The following is a 17,971-nucleotide window of genomic DNA, read 5'->3' as shown; positions in this document are numbered from 1 at the left end:
GTCCAGACCAAGACTCTGGTAGACGCTGGCCTTTAAGGATTTTATCCACCATTGCAAAGTGATTGGACTGTTAGAAACCATGCCCCAGGGCCGTGTGTGAATTCTGGTAAGCAGTAGCCACAGCAGTTACACGATCTTGAACTTCCTGTCTCTGTATTATGTGTGACATAGGACATAAAATAAGGAGTTAAGATAAGATAGGCCAATTATAAAAATCACTTTCCTTTAGGTGATCTAATCCAGTTCTCATGGACTAAAGAGCACCCAAATCTTTCCCAGTTCTAGAATTATCCTGACTGCCATAACCTCTGTAGCCAAGAAAGTTTTTACTGCCGGTTTCTCTTCTTCCACTTTCTCCTTTCCTCTATTCCTCTTGCTCTTTCTCCCACCACTCATGTATTTATCCATTCATCTGAGGGAAGTGTGTGGTGTATATGCTAGACTGTATGTAGAAAGGAAAGACACATAGCCGTACCCTGCCGCCTAGTTCCTTACTGCCAGTATGTGGCCAGTATCCCAGGGATGAAAAGTAAACTTAAGAAAGAAGGTCTACTCTGACTTGTAGTTCCAGGCAATGGGCCATCATGGCAGGGACATCATGACAGCTTGAGCCTGAGGCAGCTGGTTATTGCACCCATGTTTAAGAAGCAGAAAGGTACTGATGCTTCCTCTCTTTTTTAGTCTGAGACCCCCAACCCTGGGAACGATGCTGCCCATGTTTAGAGTGGTCCTACCTTTCTCCATCAAACTAACCTAGACAGACCTGCGTGGATGTGACCAAGTCCATGTGATTCTAATTCTCATCAGGTTGACAATTAAGATTAACCATTAACAAATAAGAGAGCCATGGCAGAGAGATGGCTGAGCAGCCAAGTGCTGACTGCTGCTCTTGCGTAAGACTCAGGTTCAGTTTCCAGCACCTCCATGGCAACTCAAGTGTCTATAGCCACAGTTCCAGGGAGCCTAGTGCCCACCTTTGACCTCTGGGGATACCTGTATACACACGGTACATATAAACTCACATAGACACGCACATAAAAGCAATAATAAATGAATACATGTAGAAGTGAATGGACACATAAATGGATAAAAAGATGTTTTTAGGGGTTGACCTCCATAATCGGAGGACATCTTACCATCTTTATCATTCACCTTGGCTTGTATCTCACATGATAGGTATGTCCCACGTGCCTTTCAACATCTGTACTGGCAGATTTTGCTAGAAATGTGACCTCTCCTATATATTATCCAAAAAACCATCATAGACTTTCGGGTCAGCGTGATACAGATTCCCAGAAGAAAGAGCGAGCAATGGTTCCTTCATTTCGGGGATGGGGTGGTGAGGAGTATAAGTCACACTCCAGTTTTAAGTTCTATCAAAAGATGTCAGCGTCATTGTCAGTCAGGTTAGCATAGTGTAGCAAGAAGTCTTGAGAGGGAGTCAAGACGTGGGTTCTGAGGACAAGGATGCTGAACGAATCTTCTGGAGAGGACCATCATGTTGGCTGACCCAACGCTTTGACACATGCTCCCACTTAGCACTTGTATCTTGTTTACACTTTGTTTAAAAGGTGGGTTTCAAGTCACTCCATCTCATTTGGTCATGAGCTGCTGGGTGTGTGGACCTTGCTTCGTCCTTCGTGGTGTCCAACAATGCCTCCGTGTTGCTGGCTCTCAAAAACCTTCTGTTGGCTTGAACTGCTAACTTTTCCTATGACCTAAGTTTGGCTTCCATGAGCAAGTACCTGACTGCTTTATCTTTCTGATCTTCAGGCAAGGTTTATTTATTAAAATACAAATGAATTGCCAATATACAAGTAGGTTAGCCTTTCTAGAATAGTTTATTCTTACCAACTTTTCTAAATAAAAAAAATCAAAAAAAATGGGCAGCGAATTCATGGAATAAATTAAAGGCAATTTCAAAATGTTTCCCATATTTCTGTGGGCCCATTATAAAGAGGATAACTCTCCAGTCCACCCCCACCCTCCAACTAAAATAAGTTTTCCATAAAGACCGCGGCAATTTGCAGTTTTGCAGTAGTTGTTTACTGCTCTCAGATCCTGATGAGAGACCGTTGGGCAAGGGAGGGATGGTTCAGAGGCGATCTCTTCTAAGCCCGTACATCTAATCAGAGCCTGCCTGCTTCTAAACCATCAACACACTATTCCCCACTGCACTAGGTGTTCTTTTGAAGTTTCTCCTACCAAGCTCTGACCTCATTTCTCAAGGTGTATCCACATTTCCTAAATGGGAAGTTTTGGCAAACAGAAGACAGCCCCCACATGCAAAATGTTTTGAGTGACACTTCCCATGTAACACATAAGAGCATCAGAAAGGTGAAATACTATATCTGTGCCATAGAGTGTAACCAGCAGTTCATTGATGAATCTGGGAGCAAAAATGGGCTTCCTCCATTGGTAATAAATAGATTTGTTTATTAACAATTCTGGACATATAGGAGCTCACGTGGAAATACTATGAAATATTGGCATGTTGTACCTGCATTGTTCTTAAGGGATTTTGAGATTGCACACCCATTATACCTCTGGATTGATTTGGTAACACGAAAAAGCCAAAAATGAACTTTCTCCTACGAGTGAGGCACAAGAGTAACCTTTGGAGAACAGAAAGTCTGAGGTGAGCATTTCATTCCATCTCATGCGCAATGGAAGGTGATGGCCTTTGTGTACCTTTGTGAGATGGGGAGTTTCTGAAACTTGTTGGCAGGACACTGTTTTCCATGTTGAGCGGCAGACTCGGTGCATGGTGTATGGCTTCATGAGCGATGGCTTCCTTTTTAGGGTCTGAGAGTAGTTCTGGGGTCACTAGACACCCAAGTGAGATCAACTGTTATAAAAACACCCAGTTACTCAGGGTGAGCCATACTGGAATTGGCGAACGTAGCAGACAGTTGAGAGTGCACACTTCCCCACCCTGTGAAAGAACCGACGATGATCTTGAGTTCAGTCTACCACGTTCAGTTCTACGGTTTAGATATTGTGATTGTTGTTATTACTTTTTTGGTGGGGACCATAAACTTTCTGTATGTTAAAAAGTCTTTTTCCTTTTATGGTCTCAGCACTTTGACCGAGGCTTTGCCACACAGTTTTAAAGAACATCGCATTTTGCTTTTAAAAAAGCTTAATCGGAGATAAAAATCCTGAAATAGATTACACAATTAATAGTTTCTTGGCTTGGGTGAGATGTGTAGGGGTTTGAGTCTGTGTGCGTACTGAATACCTCCTGAATTCCTGGTTTAACCATCGAAGACTCTGAAACTTTAGTTTTATTTGCAGTGTCTGTGAGAAATATATCACCCTTATGTAGCTGTTCGGGGTGGTTTTGCTGTTGTTTGTGAAGGTTTCAATCACTTTCCTTGCTCCTGAAGAGGAGAATGGGATTTGCCAGTGATAAATGGGGAAGTTGACTAGCTAACTAATAAAGATTTGTCTTAATCAAGTATGATTTGTCAGAACAGGAGCGCACTGGGGTCAGGGCGCAGGCAATGAATTATACAGCATTCACAGGAGGAAAGGACCCGGCAAGAGGCCTCATAAATATGCTGCCATTACCCACTGCTAATTCATATTCAAAGAACGCTACACACCGCCAGTCTCTAGACTGCCGAGCTGTTCGCCAGCTTCCCAAGCTTCTGTTTGTATAAAATTTAAAATAAAGAAAAGGAAGTTTTCCTTCTGTGTTTTTATTGTCTGAGTTCTCAAGGTGAGGCAGCCCCAAATTTGAACCGGCACCCCTAATTTGAAGTGGGTCATGGTGTTATTTCTTGTATATTATTAGTTTAGTGACTGCTGTAGGCTCTCATCGATCCCCTGGAAATGGTGGTAAGGTGCAGAACCCTGAGACCCACTCTCTCTCCTAGAAGAGACTTCACATGCTTTTCTTCAAGTAATGCCTCTGTGAATTTGGCTGCAATCAGAAATCCTCTCTGCCTTTACAGGAGGCATGATCCCTCACTGAGGAATTCTCATATTAAGATAACATACTGTTTGCTGAAGTTTGACGTATGTTAGATACATAGATGATATTTCTTATGTGTCATGTCATTCTGATGTGTTTCTATGGCAATGCTTTGGTGGACTCAGTGGGTCACTTTTCCAGTCTTTTTCTTTAATGTGATGAGGTCACTGTTTCTCTTCTTAGTGTTGGGCAGCTTTAGGTCCTGCTATAAGGTTGAGCTAACACTCAAGGCTAGCCGAGCTGACACTCTCACCTGTAATCTGGGCTGTGTCCCAGGCTGCAGAAGGTCAGATGGGGCAGGCAGTCCTCTCACCGGTTTCCTTGATGCTTAAATGACTATTGGGCAGTTAGAGATGAGGTTTTAGCTACGTACCCTGATATAGAGCATCCTGGTGTCTTAAACTGGTCGGAAAGGATACAGGCCTCATCTCTCTTAAAGGACCAGCCACACTACTGAGGGTTAATCCCTGTCCCTTTGGATGAGACTAAGGATTTCCACAATAAAAATAAGAATAATATAACTTTTGAAATTGGGTATATGCTATCGGTCTTTCAAGGATGCCACAGCTTGGATGTTGAAGTCCAATGATCAAAGGCTGATGGCTTAATTTCCAGGGTGGCACTATTGAGAGGAAGTGGAATTTTTATGAAAGAGGACTTGCTAGGAGCCTTGGATGCATGCTCTAGAAGAGTATGGCAGGACCCCGCACCTTCTTCTCTGCATTCTTCCCAAGACATGAACAGTTTGCTCCGTATATATTCTTCACCTGGGAGACAAGAGCATGAGTCTACCTGGCCACGGTCTGCAGATGCCGACACAGCCACATCACACCCTTTCAAGGTGGAATTGGCTGTATCCAAGCTTGAAGACAGTGAGGGAAGCTGACCAACATTGGGGAATTGCACGGGCTTTAAACAGCAGTTTGTCTTCTCTTTTCGAAGGAACAAAAAGTTAAAATAAGCACCTGTAACCCTAGCACTTGTAAAGAACGTGAGTTTGAGGTTACCTTGGGCTGTGCAGCCAAACCTACCTCGGCAACTCCCTCAACCCAGACTCCTTCATCCAAGAAGGCTTTGGTTCACAAAGCCGCATCCTGTGTCTTACAATGTGGAAATCATCACCACGATGTGACATTTACACAGAGAGTAGATTTGGGTGGTGTTTACTTGGAATGGTGAAATCAAAACCTGCCACCCCCTGGACTCCATGAAGATATACACAAGGTGGTGCCAGCAGTGACCCACTCTGCCTCAGAATCTTGTGTTCTTCCTGTCAGTATGCACTAAAACCAAATACACAAAATCCCAAAAAAGAGGCCTGGGGATTGTGCATTGATAATAGGAGAAAGTTAGAAAAAATGGGCCCGCTGGGCCTGGGGACAGACCGCACGAGGATCTGACTGGTGTGCTTAGAAAACCCACCTTGCTTTTCTTTCTTTCAAGTAGAAGGTACTTTTTTCCCCCACTTTACCTTGTATTCTGTGCATTTGTTTTATAGCATGAAAATATCCAGGCTTACTTGAGCTTCCTGTTTTCTTCTTTGTTTTTGCAGCATCCAGTTCTAAGTCGGCAGGCCAGAATTCTGCCTGTGCTGCTAGCCACTGGTGGACAAGTGAAAGCGTGGTGTTCGCCACTGGCCACGACCATCTGCTCAGGGCTCTGTCAAGGGTTTGGAATACCAGCCAGTCTGGGCTGAATCACTGGCCTCTTCTGAGCCTCTGAGTGCCTTGGCTGTAGGAAGGTTAATAGTAATCTCCTTCCTGTGGGTACAGAGTCAGTGCTATGGCATAAAGTAACACAGACAATAAACAGCCATCAAAACTTAAGTAAAAATAACCCGAGAGCAAAATGTGCCTCACAGTGCTTTGTGGCAGCCTGTCTGCAGTAAATTTCTGTTGCATGTGTGTTCAGTGAGTGAACTCATTTTACCCACAAGGGCTTATTTAAAGCTGCATGCTTTTTCCCTTCCCTCCAAAAGTCCCATCTCAACTTATTCAGATGTTTTGTGTAGAAGTTCAGTAAAAGACTTGATTTTAGTGGCTCCTAATGGAGCCCAGTCAAATATAATTAAAAATTCTTCCTAGAACTATGCCAATAAGTTCACTGTGGAGCCTTGCTGATGAAGTCTAATAAATTCTCTGTTGTATTTAGAAACAATAGTGACTTTGATTCGCTCTGTGTTTTAGAAACTCTCTGTGTCCCAATGCTTGCTAAGAAAGCAAAACGAGAGCAAACTCTAGGGTTTTACCAAGAGCCTCCAGCTGTGCTGCCTGTGCCGGTCCTTCTGAGGTCAGCTGATGCTCACGTTCTCAGCTGCAGAAGTGTCGCCTGTATCTCCTGGACTCACCAGCCCTAGCCCCTGACCAGCTACACTCTCACTCAGCGCTCATCTTGCCCTTCTTTAATGTCATAGGGCAGCGTAACTGTGGGGAATCCAGAGTTCTCTGTCTCTTTCTGGAGTAGGGTCTAGAGGACAGTAGTCTGGGCTCAGTTTAGAGATCTTGGCATCCATACATCTGAACTTGAGACATAATGGCTGAGATCACATAACCTTTAAATCCCACAGAAATGGGCCATGAAGTCATTGTCCCCTTTTCACTATTTCCTTTGTCTTAAATTTGTTAATAATTTCTAGTTAAGGTGGCCTTCATGCACTGTGCATGAGTGGAGATCAGAGGACAGCTTGTGGGAGTTAGTTCTCCGCTCCCACCGTGTGGGCGTCAGGGTCAGCAGCAAGTACCTTACCCACTGAGCCTTCTCCTCCCTGACCAGATTTTGTTAATTTTTAACTCTCAAAGACTTTCCCAACTTTCAGTGCCTAAAATATAAGGCTATTCTGCCATATAGTGTTATTCAGTCCCTGTGAGTGTGTGTGTGTTTGTGTGTGTGTGTGTGTGTGTGTGTGTGTGTGTGTGTGAACTTCATTCATGCAAACATACTACACATTTTCAGGCTTTATAGCCTTAGCTTATCAACCCGAACAGCAGAACAGTGCTATGCATGCATGCATGCATACATACATACATACATACATGCATACATACATATAGTTTTACTGATCTTTATTAAGCTCTACATTTTTCTCTGCTTTCCTCCCTGCCTCTCCCCTCCCCTTCAACCCTCTCCCAAGTTCCCCATGCTCCGAATTTACTCAGGAGATCTTGTCTTTTTCTACTTCCCATATAGATTAGATCTATGTATGTCTCTCTTAGGGTCCTCATTGTTGTCTAGGGTCTCTGGGATTGTGATTTGTAGGCTTTTTTTTGCTTTATGTTTAAAAACCACTTACAAATGAGTACATGTGATAATTGTCTTTCTGGGTCTAGGTTACCTAACTCATCCATTTGCCTGAAAATTTCAAGACGTCATTTTTTTTCTGACATGTAGTACTCCATTGTGTAAATGTACCACATTTTCCTTATCCATTCTTTGGTCATGGGACATTTAGGTTGTAAAGACTATATTTTAAAAATATTAGTAGCTCATTATTTTGCATTATAAATATGGATACATGTTTGTGAGTCTGTGTTCAGATATATATGTTATACATAGGTAACTTCCAGTTGAGTTGTAAATGTTTTGTATGATCAAAAATATAACTGTGGCCCCTTAGCTCAAACCATGTAGCATCAACATGGCTTAAATTATATAATATCAACATGGGCCAAAACTGTAAAGTCAACATGGGTCAAAACATGTAATATTGTAGATGGAGACTGTTTGTTCATTTCCTAGGCATCCAGACCCAAAATAATCACATGGAAACTATATCAATTGCAATTGCTATATGGTTTGGCCAATAGCTCAAGCATATTTCTAGCTAGCTCTTACATCTTAAGCTAACCCATTTCTATTATTTTATATTTTACCACAAGGCTTATGTTTTACCAGTACCAGTGTGCTGGTGTCTTTTTTCTCCAGTGACGCCTACATGGCATCTCCCTGACTCCACCTTCTTTCCTCCTCTGTCTGCTTAGAATTCCCGCCTTGCTTTATTCTGCTAAGCCACTGGCCAAAACAGCTTTATTCATTAACCAATAAAAGCAACACATATACAGAAATACTTCCCACAACATAATGTCAACTTGGGTCAAAACATGCAACAGCAACATGGACCAAAACGTATGGCCTAAGAATAAAGTATAAAACTCTCAGGAGAACACAGAATGAGAAATCTTTGAAGCCTGGTGGTGGCAGTGAGTTCTTAGATATGACACCCACAATACAGACAGCAAAAGGAAATATAGACAAATCAGACTTTGTCTAACTTAAAGATTTTTTGCTTATCAAAAAAGCAAAACTGAAAAGGCAGCAGAAGGAAAGTGTTCACAATTCACATATTTGATAAGGCTGTAGTCTCTAGAATATATAGAAGTAATTCTTACCATTTAAGACAAAAACGTCAGCACAGATTCTTAAGTAGACAAGCACCTTACTGTGCATTTCTCCACAGACCTGCAAATGGCCAATCATCACAGGAGAAGGTGCTTGGCTGCTGTCAGTCAGGAGCACTCAGGGTGACTACAGGCTGGGAATATAACCAAACCTGTGCTGAGGCCCAAGAGAAGCTAGAGCTCCTGTGTGTTGCTTGTCACAACATAAAATGCTATAGCTGTTATGCAAACAATTCTGCAGTCACTTAATCCAGCGGTTCCCATCTAGGCCTGGAGCGGGAAGACCTGGCAGCAAATACTCAGGCGTATCCTTACGAATACACATAGACACACATGGATGGCCCAACAAATACTCAGACAGACACTCGCCAATACACATGGACATACATGGTTGGTCCATGTAAACCATCTTCCTCAATTCCTTTTCAGTTTGCCTTAGCTTTTGAGGCAGAATTTCTCAATTCTGGAACTTGTCATTTTAACTATACTGGCTGACAGCAAACCCCTGCGCTTCTCCTTTTTCCTCCAAAAACCAGTGCTAGGGTACTAGCTGTATGCTTACACACTCAGCTTTTGACACCGCTCTTGGGAGGCTACAACACATCCTCGTGTTTGCAGAATGAGAGCTTTTCTTACTGAGCCATCTCCCCTCCTCCCTGCTCCTTCGCCTGCTGTTAGGAATAGCCTGATGACCTAAACTGCAGTTATTTTTGCCTGTATAAGACCCCTTCCCAAATAGAACCCAGTAACAGACACTGAGAGAAACAATTAATAAGTGGGACCTCCTGAAACTGAAAAGCTTCTGTAAAGCAAAGGACACGGTCAACAAAACAAAACGACAGCCTACAGAATGGGAAAAGATCTTCACCAACCCCACATCAGACAGAGGGCTGATCTCCAAAATATACAAAGATCTTAAGAAATTGATCATCAAAAGAACAAATAGTCCAATAAAAAAAATGGAGTACAGACCTAAACAGAGAACTCTCAAAAGAAGAATCTAAAATGGCTGAAAGACACTTAAGGAAATGTTCAACATCCTTAGTCATCAGAGAAATGCAAATCAAAACAACTCTGAGATTCCGTCCTAAACCTGTAAGAATGGCTAAGATCAAAAACACTGATGACAACTTATGCTGGAGAGGATGTGGGGAAAAGGGAACATTGCTGGTGGGAGTGCAAGCTGGTACAGCCCCTTTGGATGTCAGTGTGACAATCTCTCAGAAGGTTAGGAAACAACCTTCCTCAAGACCCAGTAATACCACTTTTGGGTATAGATCCAAAGGATGCTCATTCGTACCATAAGGACGTGTGCCCAACTATGTTTGTAGCTGCATTGTTTGTCATAGCCAGAACCTGAATTCCACTCCTTGTTTTTTAAAAGAACAAAAATATGTTCACCTCAAAAAGTTTAAGTGGGAATCATTCCTTCTATGATGTTCTGTTCATTGTATTTTTCAGGAGACAGAAAGTTAATATTTACCAATAGCATGCTGTAATCTTTCATGGGAATGATGGGGTAGATGTGGCTGGCCCCATCCTTCTGTTGCCAATGTCGTTGTAAAAGCCTTGTTTTGAACACTGATAATGCTTTTGTTGTCTGTGTCAGACTGCCTTGCTACACAAGCTGTAATGTGTTTCCAATAGAAGTCGTTTAATGTTTTCCCTTATTTTTAACTGCAAAGCTACTGACCCAGCACTCAGAGAGTTGTGTCTTTGTTGCAGCCCTGTCAGGGAAATCCCCACCTCACCTCTCTCTCTCTCTCTCTCTCTCTCTCTCTCTCTCTCTCTCTCTCTCTCTCTCTCACACACACACACACACACACACACACACACACATACACACCCTTATCTGTATCTCCTGTGCTCATCTTTGCAGTTACTTTAAAACGTACTTTTTTTCTAATATATCTGTAATTCTGTTATAAGTATGTAGAAGACAACTTGGATATATTCAACATACAATATTTCCTGAACAGTATATGGCAAACAAGTATTTCCTGAACACCTGCCGTGGCCTGCCTTTCCTGAACACCTCTGTGGCCCACCTTTCATGGCCCACCTTTCATGGCCTGCGACACCCACCCAGAAGGGTAAGACGTGGTGTTGTCTCTAGAGGAGCTTGCTGATATGATGGGAAATAACATTGAAGACAGGACACACAATCTCCAATTCCTCCTAGCCAAACAGGGAGCATAAAAGAGTCAAGTAGGCTAGGGAGGAAGTGGTAGGCTGGACAGGATCAAGCTCCCCATCAGGCAACACTACTCAGTCCTAGCTCGTGTCTGCCAGTTAAGGTGGAAACTCGATGTTGCCTGGTAGTTCACATTTCCAAAGTAGCTGAAAGCCTGTCTTTTGCTGTGAAGTCTACCATTAAAAAATAAATCTCAGGACTTGGGGAGACAGCTCAGTGGGGAAATCACTCATCTCCAGGATCGGCATAAAGCCATCTGTACTCCCAGCATTCCTTCAGTGAGATGGGAGGCAGGAGGAAAATCCCAAACTCACGGGCCAACTCGCCTACCATACACACTGGCAAAAAGAAGAGACCCTGTCCCAAAGGAAGTGAAAGGCGGGAACTAATTCTGGAGGCTGACCTCTGACCTCTACATCCTTTTCTCAGACTTGCATGCCCTTCCACGCACATAAACTCACACATACACACAGACAGACAGATAAATTTATTTTTAATTCATTGCTGTTTCCAATCAGTTGAAAAATGGTTAAAATGGTGTTTGATTTAAAAAGAAAATGTTTGCTAGCCTGGACAAGCAGATGGTTAGAATAGGATATTAGCAATGGCAGAAATGTATTCAGGGTTCACTGGAGTCCAGGAAGTGATTGACTCAGCCCATCATGACTTCTCAAAAGGCTTTCTAATTACTTTGCAGTCAATTGTCAGTTCTTTTGCAGCACTTTAGGGGTTTTTGTTCTGTTAGGTTTTTTTTTTTTCTTTTTGTTTTTAGAATGAGTAACTCATTCACCCTGGGAAGCTGGATGACACTGAACACGCTAAGCAAACACACGTTGGGTGAATTCCACATGTGAGCCTTTGGAATGTTTTGACAGCTTCCCATTCAGGTTTTCTGCCCTCATCTCCTGCCTTTTATGTTCTTTATTGAATTGCGAGAAGAAGGAGCGTCCTTCCTGCTGTCCTGGTCTTGGCTCACAGAATAGAGCCCATTCACTCTTAGTTCTGAATGGAGCTGTAATTAACATTGTTGCTTTTGTTTAACAACCTCAATTTGCATAGTACCTGCTCATTCCAGTGCATAGTTATTGGGAGCACAGCTCCACTGACTGATGTCTCTGGGCCCTGGGAACAGTATCTGTTAATTATCTGCAGGAAACCAGCAACTAAGGGGAGGTTCTGCTACTATGACTTTGATAAAAGTAACACTAATGATTTTTTTAATTGCTTAATGATAGATGTGATCATCCTAAAGCAAAATAGAGCATACACTCAGCTGCAGTGGAGGAAATGTTCAAACAAACTTCCCTTAAAATATACACACGTACACACACACTCAGGCATGAGCGCGTGCGCGCGCGCACACACACACACAGGCACACACAAGCCTAGAGCATATACATCGGTTGATTGGCTGTTTCTCTAGACATGTATCCTGCGTCCCTCATCCTATACCCTGCATCAGTGACTTGACTTTTGTACTATGGTTTTGTACTCTACCAAGAAACAGGCCTTGTGTTCAGAGCCGTTGTGTCCTCATACTTTAGAGCCAGATGGACCGGTCTGACTCTCAGTTTACATCAAAGGAAACTAAGACTCAGAGAAGTGTTTTCCCTAAAGTTAACCCGAAGTGAAATTCTTCCTTCCTTTGGAATGGATGTTAAAGCCTATGGGCAGTGAGAGGTCAGTATGGAGACGGGTATCCATGCTGCTACCACACGGTAGCACGGTAGTCACTGTGCTGGTATTGAACCCTTGAAACATGGCTAATGCCACCGAGAAACTGAATTCTTTATTTTACTTAATCAGTTGCTACTGTCGCGTCTGCCTGTTCAGTTCTGTTTTACTAGGAAGCAGAAGGACCACAGCTTCCATCCCTGAGTTAGATTTCTCACAAAACCGAAGAGCTAGCAGCCAGTGCAGCATCCCTTGGCTTCTGGGATCCGCGGGCATTTTGGTTCAATGCTCACGTGTAACCTACATATGCCCCTCCGCTATTTTGGATCATCTCTCTGTTGCTTATAACCTTTGGTACAGCACGGGTGTATATGCTCTGGGTGTGACCATACTGTTCGTCTGGGGGATGGTGACTGGAAAGCGGCTGGACAGAGAGAACTGCACAAACAGCTTCGTTTCACGTCCCTTTGATCTGCAGGTTCAGGACCCGCATGCTTCTCGTTGCTTCTCTGTCTTGTGCGTTGGGGGTTTGTATGTATTGCCTCTGCACATGCTTTTATGCTATCATTTTTATTTTCCACAGTCCATTATTTTTGAAGACTAGAACGGGAAAAAAATTTTATTTTTGTATGAGTATACCATTTCTGGAGCTCATCTTTCTTTTCTGCACATCCTACTTTCCGTCTGATACCACTTTTGCTCAGCCGAAAGAACTTTCTCTAACAATTACCATAACTTACTCCTGGGGGATAATTTTCTTACTCTTTTAGTTGTCAGAAAATTGGTTTATTTGAGAAGGCAGAAGTGGGCAGATCTCTGTGAGTTCAAGGCCAGGTTGGTCTACACAATGAATTCCAGGCTATCCAGGGCTACATAGTCAGACCCTGTCTCCATAAAGGAAGAGAGGTTGGCGGGGTGGGGGGGTGGGGAGAAAAATCTGTTTAAGAGCTAGGGAGATGTCTCAGGAAGTGAAGCATTTACTCTGTACACAGAAGGACTGAGTTCAGACCCCAGCACCCAGCTAAGATGGGCATTGTGCTACTGGGGAGCTGAAGACAGGAGGATCCGGGGACTTGCTGGCCAGCTAGTCTGGCAAGCCCCAGGGCATAGCACAAATAATAAAAACCCAGAGATAGATATTGGGGTTCAAGCTGATGATCAGAAAAGCAAAACAGCCAAGCTACTAGAAAAATCTTACCTCTACCAAGACTGGGTGACTGCAGGCTCAGAGCTGGACCTCTGCCTCCTCCTGTTTTAGAATCTCCTTTGGGACTGGGATTAAAGATATGTGACTCCCTAGTACTGGGATTAGAGGTGGGAGTCACCACCACCTGGATCTGTTTCTACATTGATCTTTTGTAGCTCAGAGTGGTCTTGAACTCACAGAAATCCATCTATCTCTGTCTCCCAAATCCCGGGATTAAAAGCCACCACTGCCTGGCCTCTAGTGGCTTAGTTTTACCTTCTGATCTTCAGGCAAGCTTTATTTATTAAAAACATAAATAAGATATCACTATACCAGGATCAGTGAGATACCTTGTGTCAAAAATAAGATGAAAAACAGATGAGGAAGACATTAAAGTAAAGCTCTTGCCACGTACACACACGTACACACATACACACACATATATGTACACAAATATCGCACACACACCTCACATTTTCTTTTAAAGGACATTTTTGCTAGATGAAGATTACTAAGGTGACTTTTTTTTCCTTTCAACACTTTGGAATGGTCTATTGTCTTCAATTTTTATGACAAAAATTTAACCTCCATTCTTCTTGTGTGTGTGTGTGTGTGTGTGTGTGTGTGTGTGTGTGTTTCCTCTAGCTACCTTTATTTCCCTTTAGTTTTGAGAAACTTGACTAGGACCAGTTTTGACTTTTATAGAATACACCTTTGTCTGATCAGTTCAATTTCTTTGACCTTTGCTATTCCAGTTGGGAAGTTTGGGCTGTTCTCCGAGTATTTCTTACTCCTTCCTTTGTCTCCAGTCTCTTCCTTGGGAGAGATCTCTAATGATGTAGTTAGAGGCCCCCTCTAACCATCTAGCAGACATTGACTTTGTGCTGTGTGTTTTTCTTAACTTCTGTCACCCGATTTGGATCATTGCTGTTAACCTATCTTCAAGATTCTTCCTTCCTACTCAAGGCTCTTCTGTTTGACCAATACTTGATTCATCTCAGAAACTATTTCTTTGCATTCTGAAATTTTATTTCTCTCCTTAGAGTTATCTGCTTTGTCTTGAAAACCTGTCTTTTCACTGGTTACCCACAAAAGTCTGTTGATAATCCCCCCATCTCAGGTCACTTGGTCTGCTTATATCTGTGATGTTTTCTCTTGATTGTTGTCTCTTTTTTTCCTGCCATTTGTGTCTTGTACACGAAGCAGTGTGGGTCCTGGGGTGTAAGCTGCTGGGCTTGTGGCCTCTGACAACATCTTGCTGTGCTAGGACTGTAGTGCAGTCAGCTTCTTCCGGAAGTCAGCCTCGGGTGCTGCTGCGTTGCATCTCTCGGCAGACTGGCGTTGTCTGTGGGCACTGTGTTCCCAGCCTATGCTGATGCTACTGGAAGAGTGGAAACTCTCTTCACACATAGTAGTGCAGACCTATAATCTCAGCCCTCGGGAGCTGACATAGGAGGACAGGTACGTTTTAGTCTGAGGCCGCCCTAAACTGCATACCCTGCCTCTGCCTCAAAATTAAAAACTAACAAACCAAAACTATTAGTCTCCAATCTGAGCATGGGTTAACCTGCAGCTTCAGATGTGTGTGCCACACGGAGACAGACTTCTGCCAACAGTGTGTCAACACAAGCGCTGTGAGGCTGTGTGAGAATATGCGGGAATGCTCCTCCAATAGGCCTCTCGCTGTCGCTTCTTCCTAAGTGCATATGGGTATGGAGGGGGAATGATCAGATCATCAGCTTGGCCTGAAGGGTGCTGCTCAGCTAGACTGCACTGCACCCCAGGAGCAAACGTGGTCATGTGATCTGCCTGATTTCCCTCCTGTCTGTACAGCAGCACTCAGACTGAGCGCTCACTCTGCACAGGAGACCTACTCACAGTCCCTCCCGCAGGCAGTGATGGACCTCTCTAGAACTCACAGGAGCTTCCGTGCACCTCCTGCACTTGCCGCTCCTCCAAGACTTCACCGATTATTTTGTCTGTTTCCCTGTTTCTGGGGAAATCCTCCTTTGTGCACTTTCTACATCATAGTGGAAGCTGAAACCCCTCATGTCTTGAGTTTCAAGTGCAGAGAGATGGTGAAAACTGCCTTCTGTGGCATGCTACCTTCCCTGTGTCAGGAACTCCAAAGGCTCTTCAGCACTGAGTTCAACACTTAAGTCTGGGGTGCAAGACCAAACCCTTTGCCCAAGAACACAGTCCAAATGTCCATGACCGATCTGGGAAGACTGTGCTCACCCATCTCCCCTCAGCTTTCTCCCTTTACGTTAGTCACCATGTCTAGAATTCAGGTTGTTGGTAAATAGCACATGTTCATCCTTTGTGCAGCTACTGCTCTACGGTCCATGAAACACGTGTTTCAGAATAGCTCTTAGGTGGCTCCACTGCGTGCTTCTGCACCTCACGCATGCCCCAGATGTGTGTTTTGCATTCACACACACCCCAGATGTGTGCTTCTGTGCCTCACACGTGCCCCAGATGTGTGCTTCTGTACCTCACACACGCCCCAGATGTGTGTTCTGCATTCACACACGCCCCATATGTGCGCTTCTGCACCTCACACATGCCCCAGATGTGTGCTTCTGTGCCTCACACGTGCCCCAAATGTGTACTTCTGCACCTCACAGTGCCCCAGATGTGTGCTTCTGTACCTCACACACGCCCCAGATGTGTGCTTCTGCACCTCACACACACCCCAGATGTGTGCTTCTGCACCTCACACACGCCCCAGATGTGTGCTTCTGCACCTCACGCATGCCCCAGATGTGTGCTTCTGCACCTCACACATGCCCCAGATGTGTGCTTCTGTACCTCACACACGCTCCAGATGTGTGCTTCTGCACCTCACGCATGCCCCAGATGTGTGCTTCTGCACCTCACGCATGCCCCAGATGTGTACTTCTGCACCTCACGCGTGCCCCAGATGTGTGCTTCTACACCTCACACGTGCCCCAGATGTATGCTTCTGCACCTCACACGTGCCCCAGATGTGTGCTTCTGCACCTCACACACGCCCCAGATGTGTGCTTCTGCACCTCACGCATGCCCCAGATGTGTGCTTCTGCACCTCACACACGCCCCAGATGTGTGCTTCTGCACCTCACACACGCCCCAGATGTGTGCTTCTGCACCTCACACATGCCCCAGATGTGTACTTCTGCACCTCACAGTGCCCCAGATGTGTGCTTCTGTACCTCACACACGCCCCAGATGTGTGTTCTGCATTCACACACGCCCCATATGTGTGCTTCTGCACCTCACGCATGCCCCAGATGTGTGCTTCTACACCTCACATGTGCCCCAGATGTGTGCTTCTGCACCTCACACGTGCCCCAGATGTGTGCTTCTGCACCTCACGCGTGCCCCAGATGTGTGCTTCTGCACCTCACGCATGCCCCAGATGTGTGCTTCTGCACCTCACACACGCCCCAGATGTGTGCTTCTGCACCTCACACACGTCCCAGATGTGTGCTTCTGCACCTCACACATGCCCCAGATGTGTACTTCTGCACCTCACAGTGCCCCAGATGTGTGCTTCTGTACCTCACACACGCCCCAGATGTGTGCTTCTGCACCTCACGCATGCCCCAGATGTGTGCTTCTGCACCTCACGCATGCCCCATATGTGTACTTCTGCACCTCACGCATGCCCCAGATGTGTGCTTCTGCACCTCGCACATGCCCCAGATGTGTGCTTCTGTACCTCACACATGCCCCAGATGTGTACTTTGCACCTCACACGTGACCCAGATGTATACTAACTACTGTGTTGTTGTGGGTACCTTCCCCCTGCTTCTGGACTGCTAATGGGGTTTTCAAATGTTGGGAAATAACCCTGTCTCCTCTTGGCAATTTAAAGAAGACTTAACTGGTGTCCTTCACTTTTAAAAATAATTTTCTGGAAACCACATCCTTAACAAAGGTTGTAAAAAGAGAGTTAAGTACAGTTGTGCTGAGGAATAATGAGTACCCTCTGGAGAGTGTACTGCTCTTAGCATGGTGGCGAAAATTTAAAAATATATATTTATCAAATGGAACATTGTGTGCTGAATTAGATTTGAGGCACCTTTTTCTTCCAGCTATATTTGTAATGATGTAAGCTTCGGTCACATATGACTTTTCATAGAGAATATTTTAAGCCATTCATTACTGAAGTACAGATCCAATTTCTCTTAAAGATTCCCTCATGTTTGCCTCATGATGAGTGTATGTAATTTGTCAAATATTCTTTCATGAATGAAAAGGCATGATGCTGTCCAAGATATGCTCTCCTCAGCCTGGATCTTATCTACACTGGAGATGCCAGGCAGGTCCTGCAGGAAGTGTCCTGCTAGATTTGTGGTTACCTGTTTCCTTCTTAGTTCCGCTCACTCAGAGACAGGAAAGCATTGAATGCCTGTTGTATACACTATGGAAAGGCTGAAGAGGAGATGCAGTGTTACCTAGAGACCCTTTGCAAGAGTGTGCCCTATAAATAAAGGACTGAGGACAGACACTATGATTGATTCTGTGTAATTGTAAAAGCAATTCATTTTATGTGTTTG

The 17,971-nt window shown here is 44.2% G+C and overlaps 1 protein-coding gene across 8 annotated transcripts in view; it reads left to right on the top strand.

Annotated features, from left to right (window-relative positions):
• Positions 1–17,971, top strand: part of Vti1a (vesicle transport through interaction with t-SNAREs 1A) — a 313,453-nt gene that overhangs the window by 174,860 nt on the left and 120,622 nt on the right. For 2 of the 8 annotated variants that reach the window (XM_048423305.3, XM_048423307.3), the window contains one exon: positions 5,532–6,136. The exons of the other annotated variants lie outside the window; for them this stretch is intronic. In XM_048423305.3, the coding sequence (XP_048279262.1) occupies positions 5,532–5,701 (170 nt within the window). In that variant the 3' untranslated portion in view covers positions 5,702–6,136. Of the gene's footprint in view, positions 1–5,531; positions 6,137–17,971 lie in introns of those variants that run through there. 8 annotated transcript variants of the gene reach the window in all.

Source organism: Myodes glareolus, chromosome 7 (assembly GCF_982192425.1).
Source record: "Myodes glareolus chromosome 7, mMyoGla1.1, whole genome shotgun sequence".
Classification (NCBI taxonomy): Eukaryota; Metazoa; Chordata; class Mammalia; order Rodentia; family Cricetidae; genus Myodes; species Myodes glareolus.
Note: the sequence above shows the minus strand (reverse complement) of the source record. Positions and strands in the feature narration are given on the sequence as shown.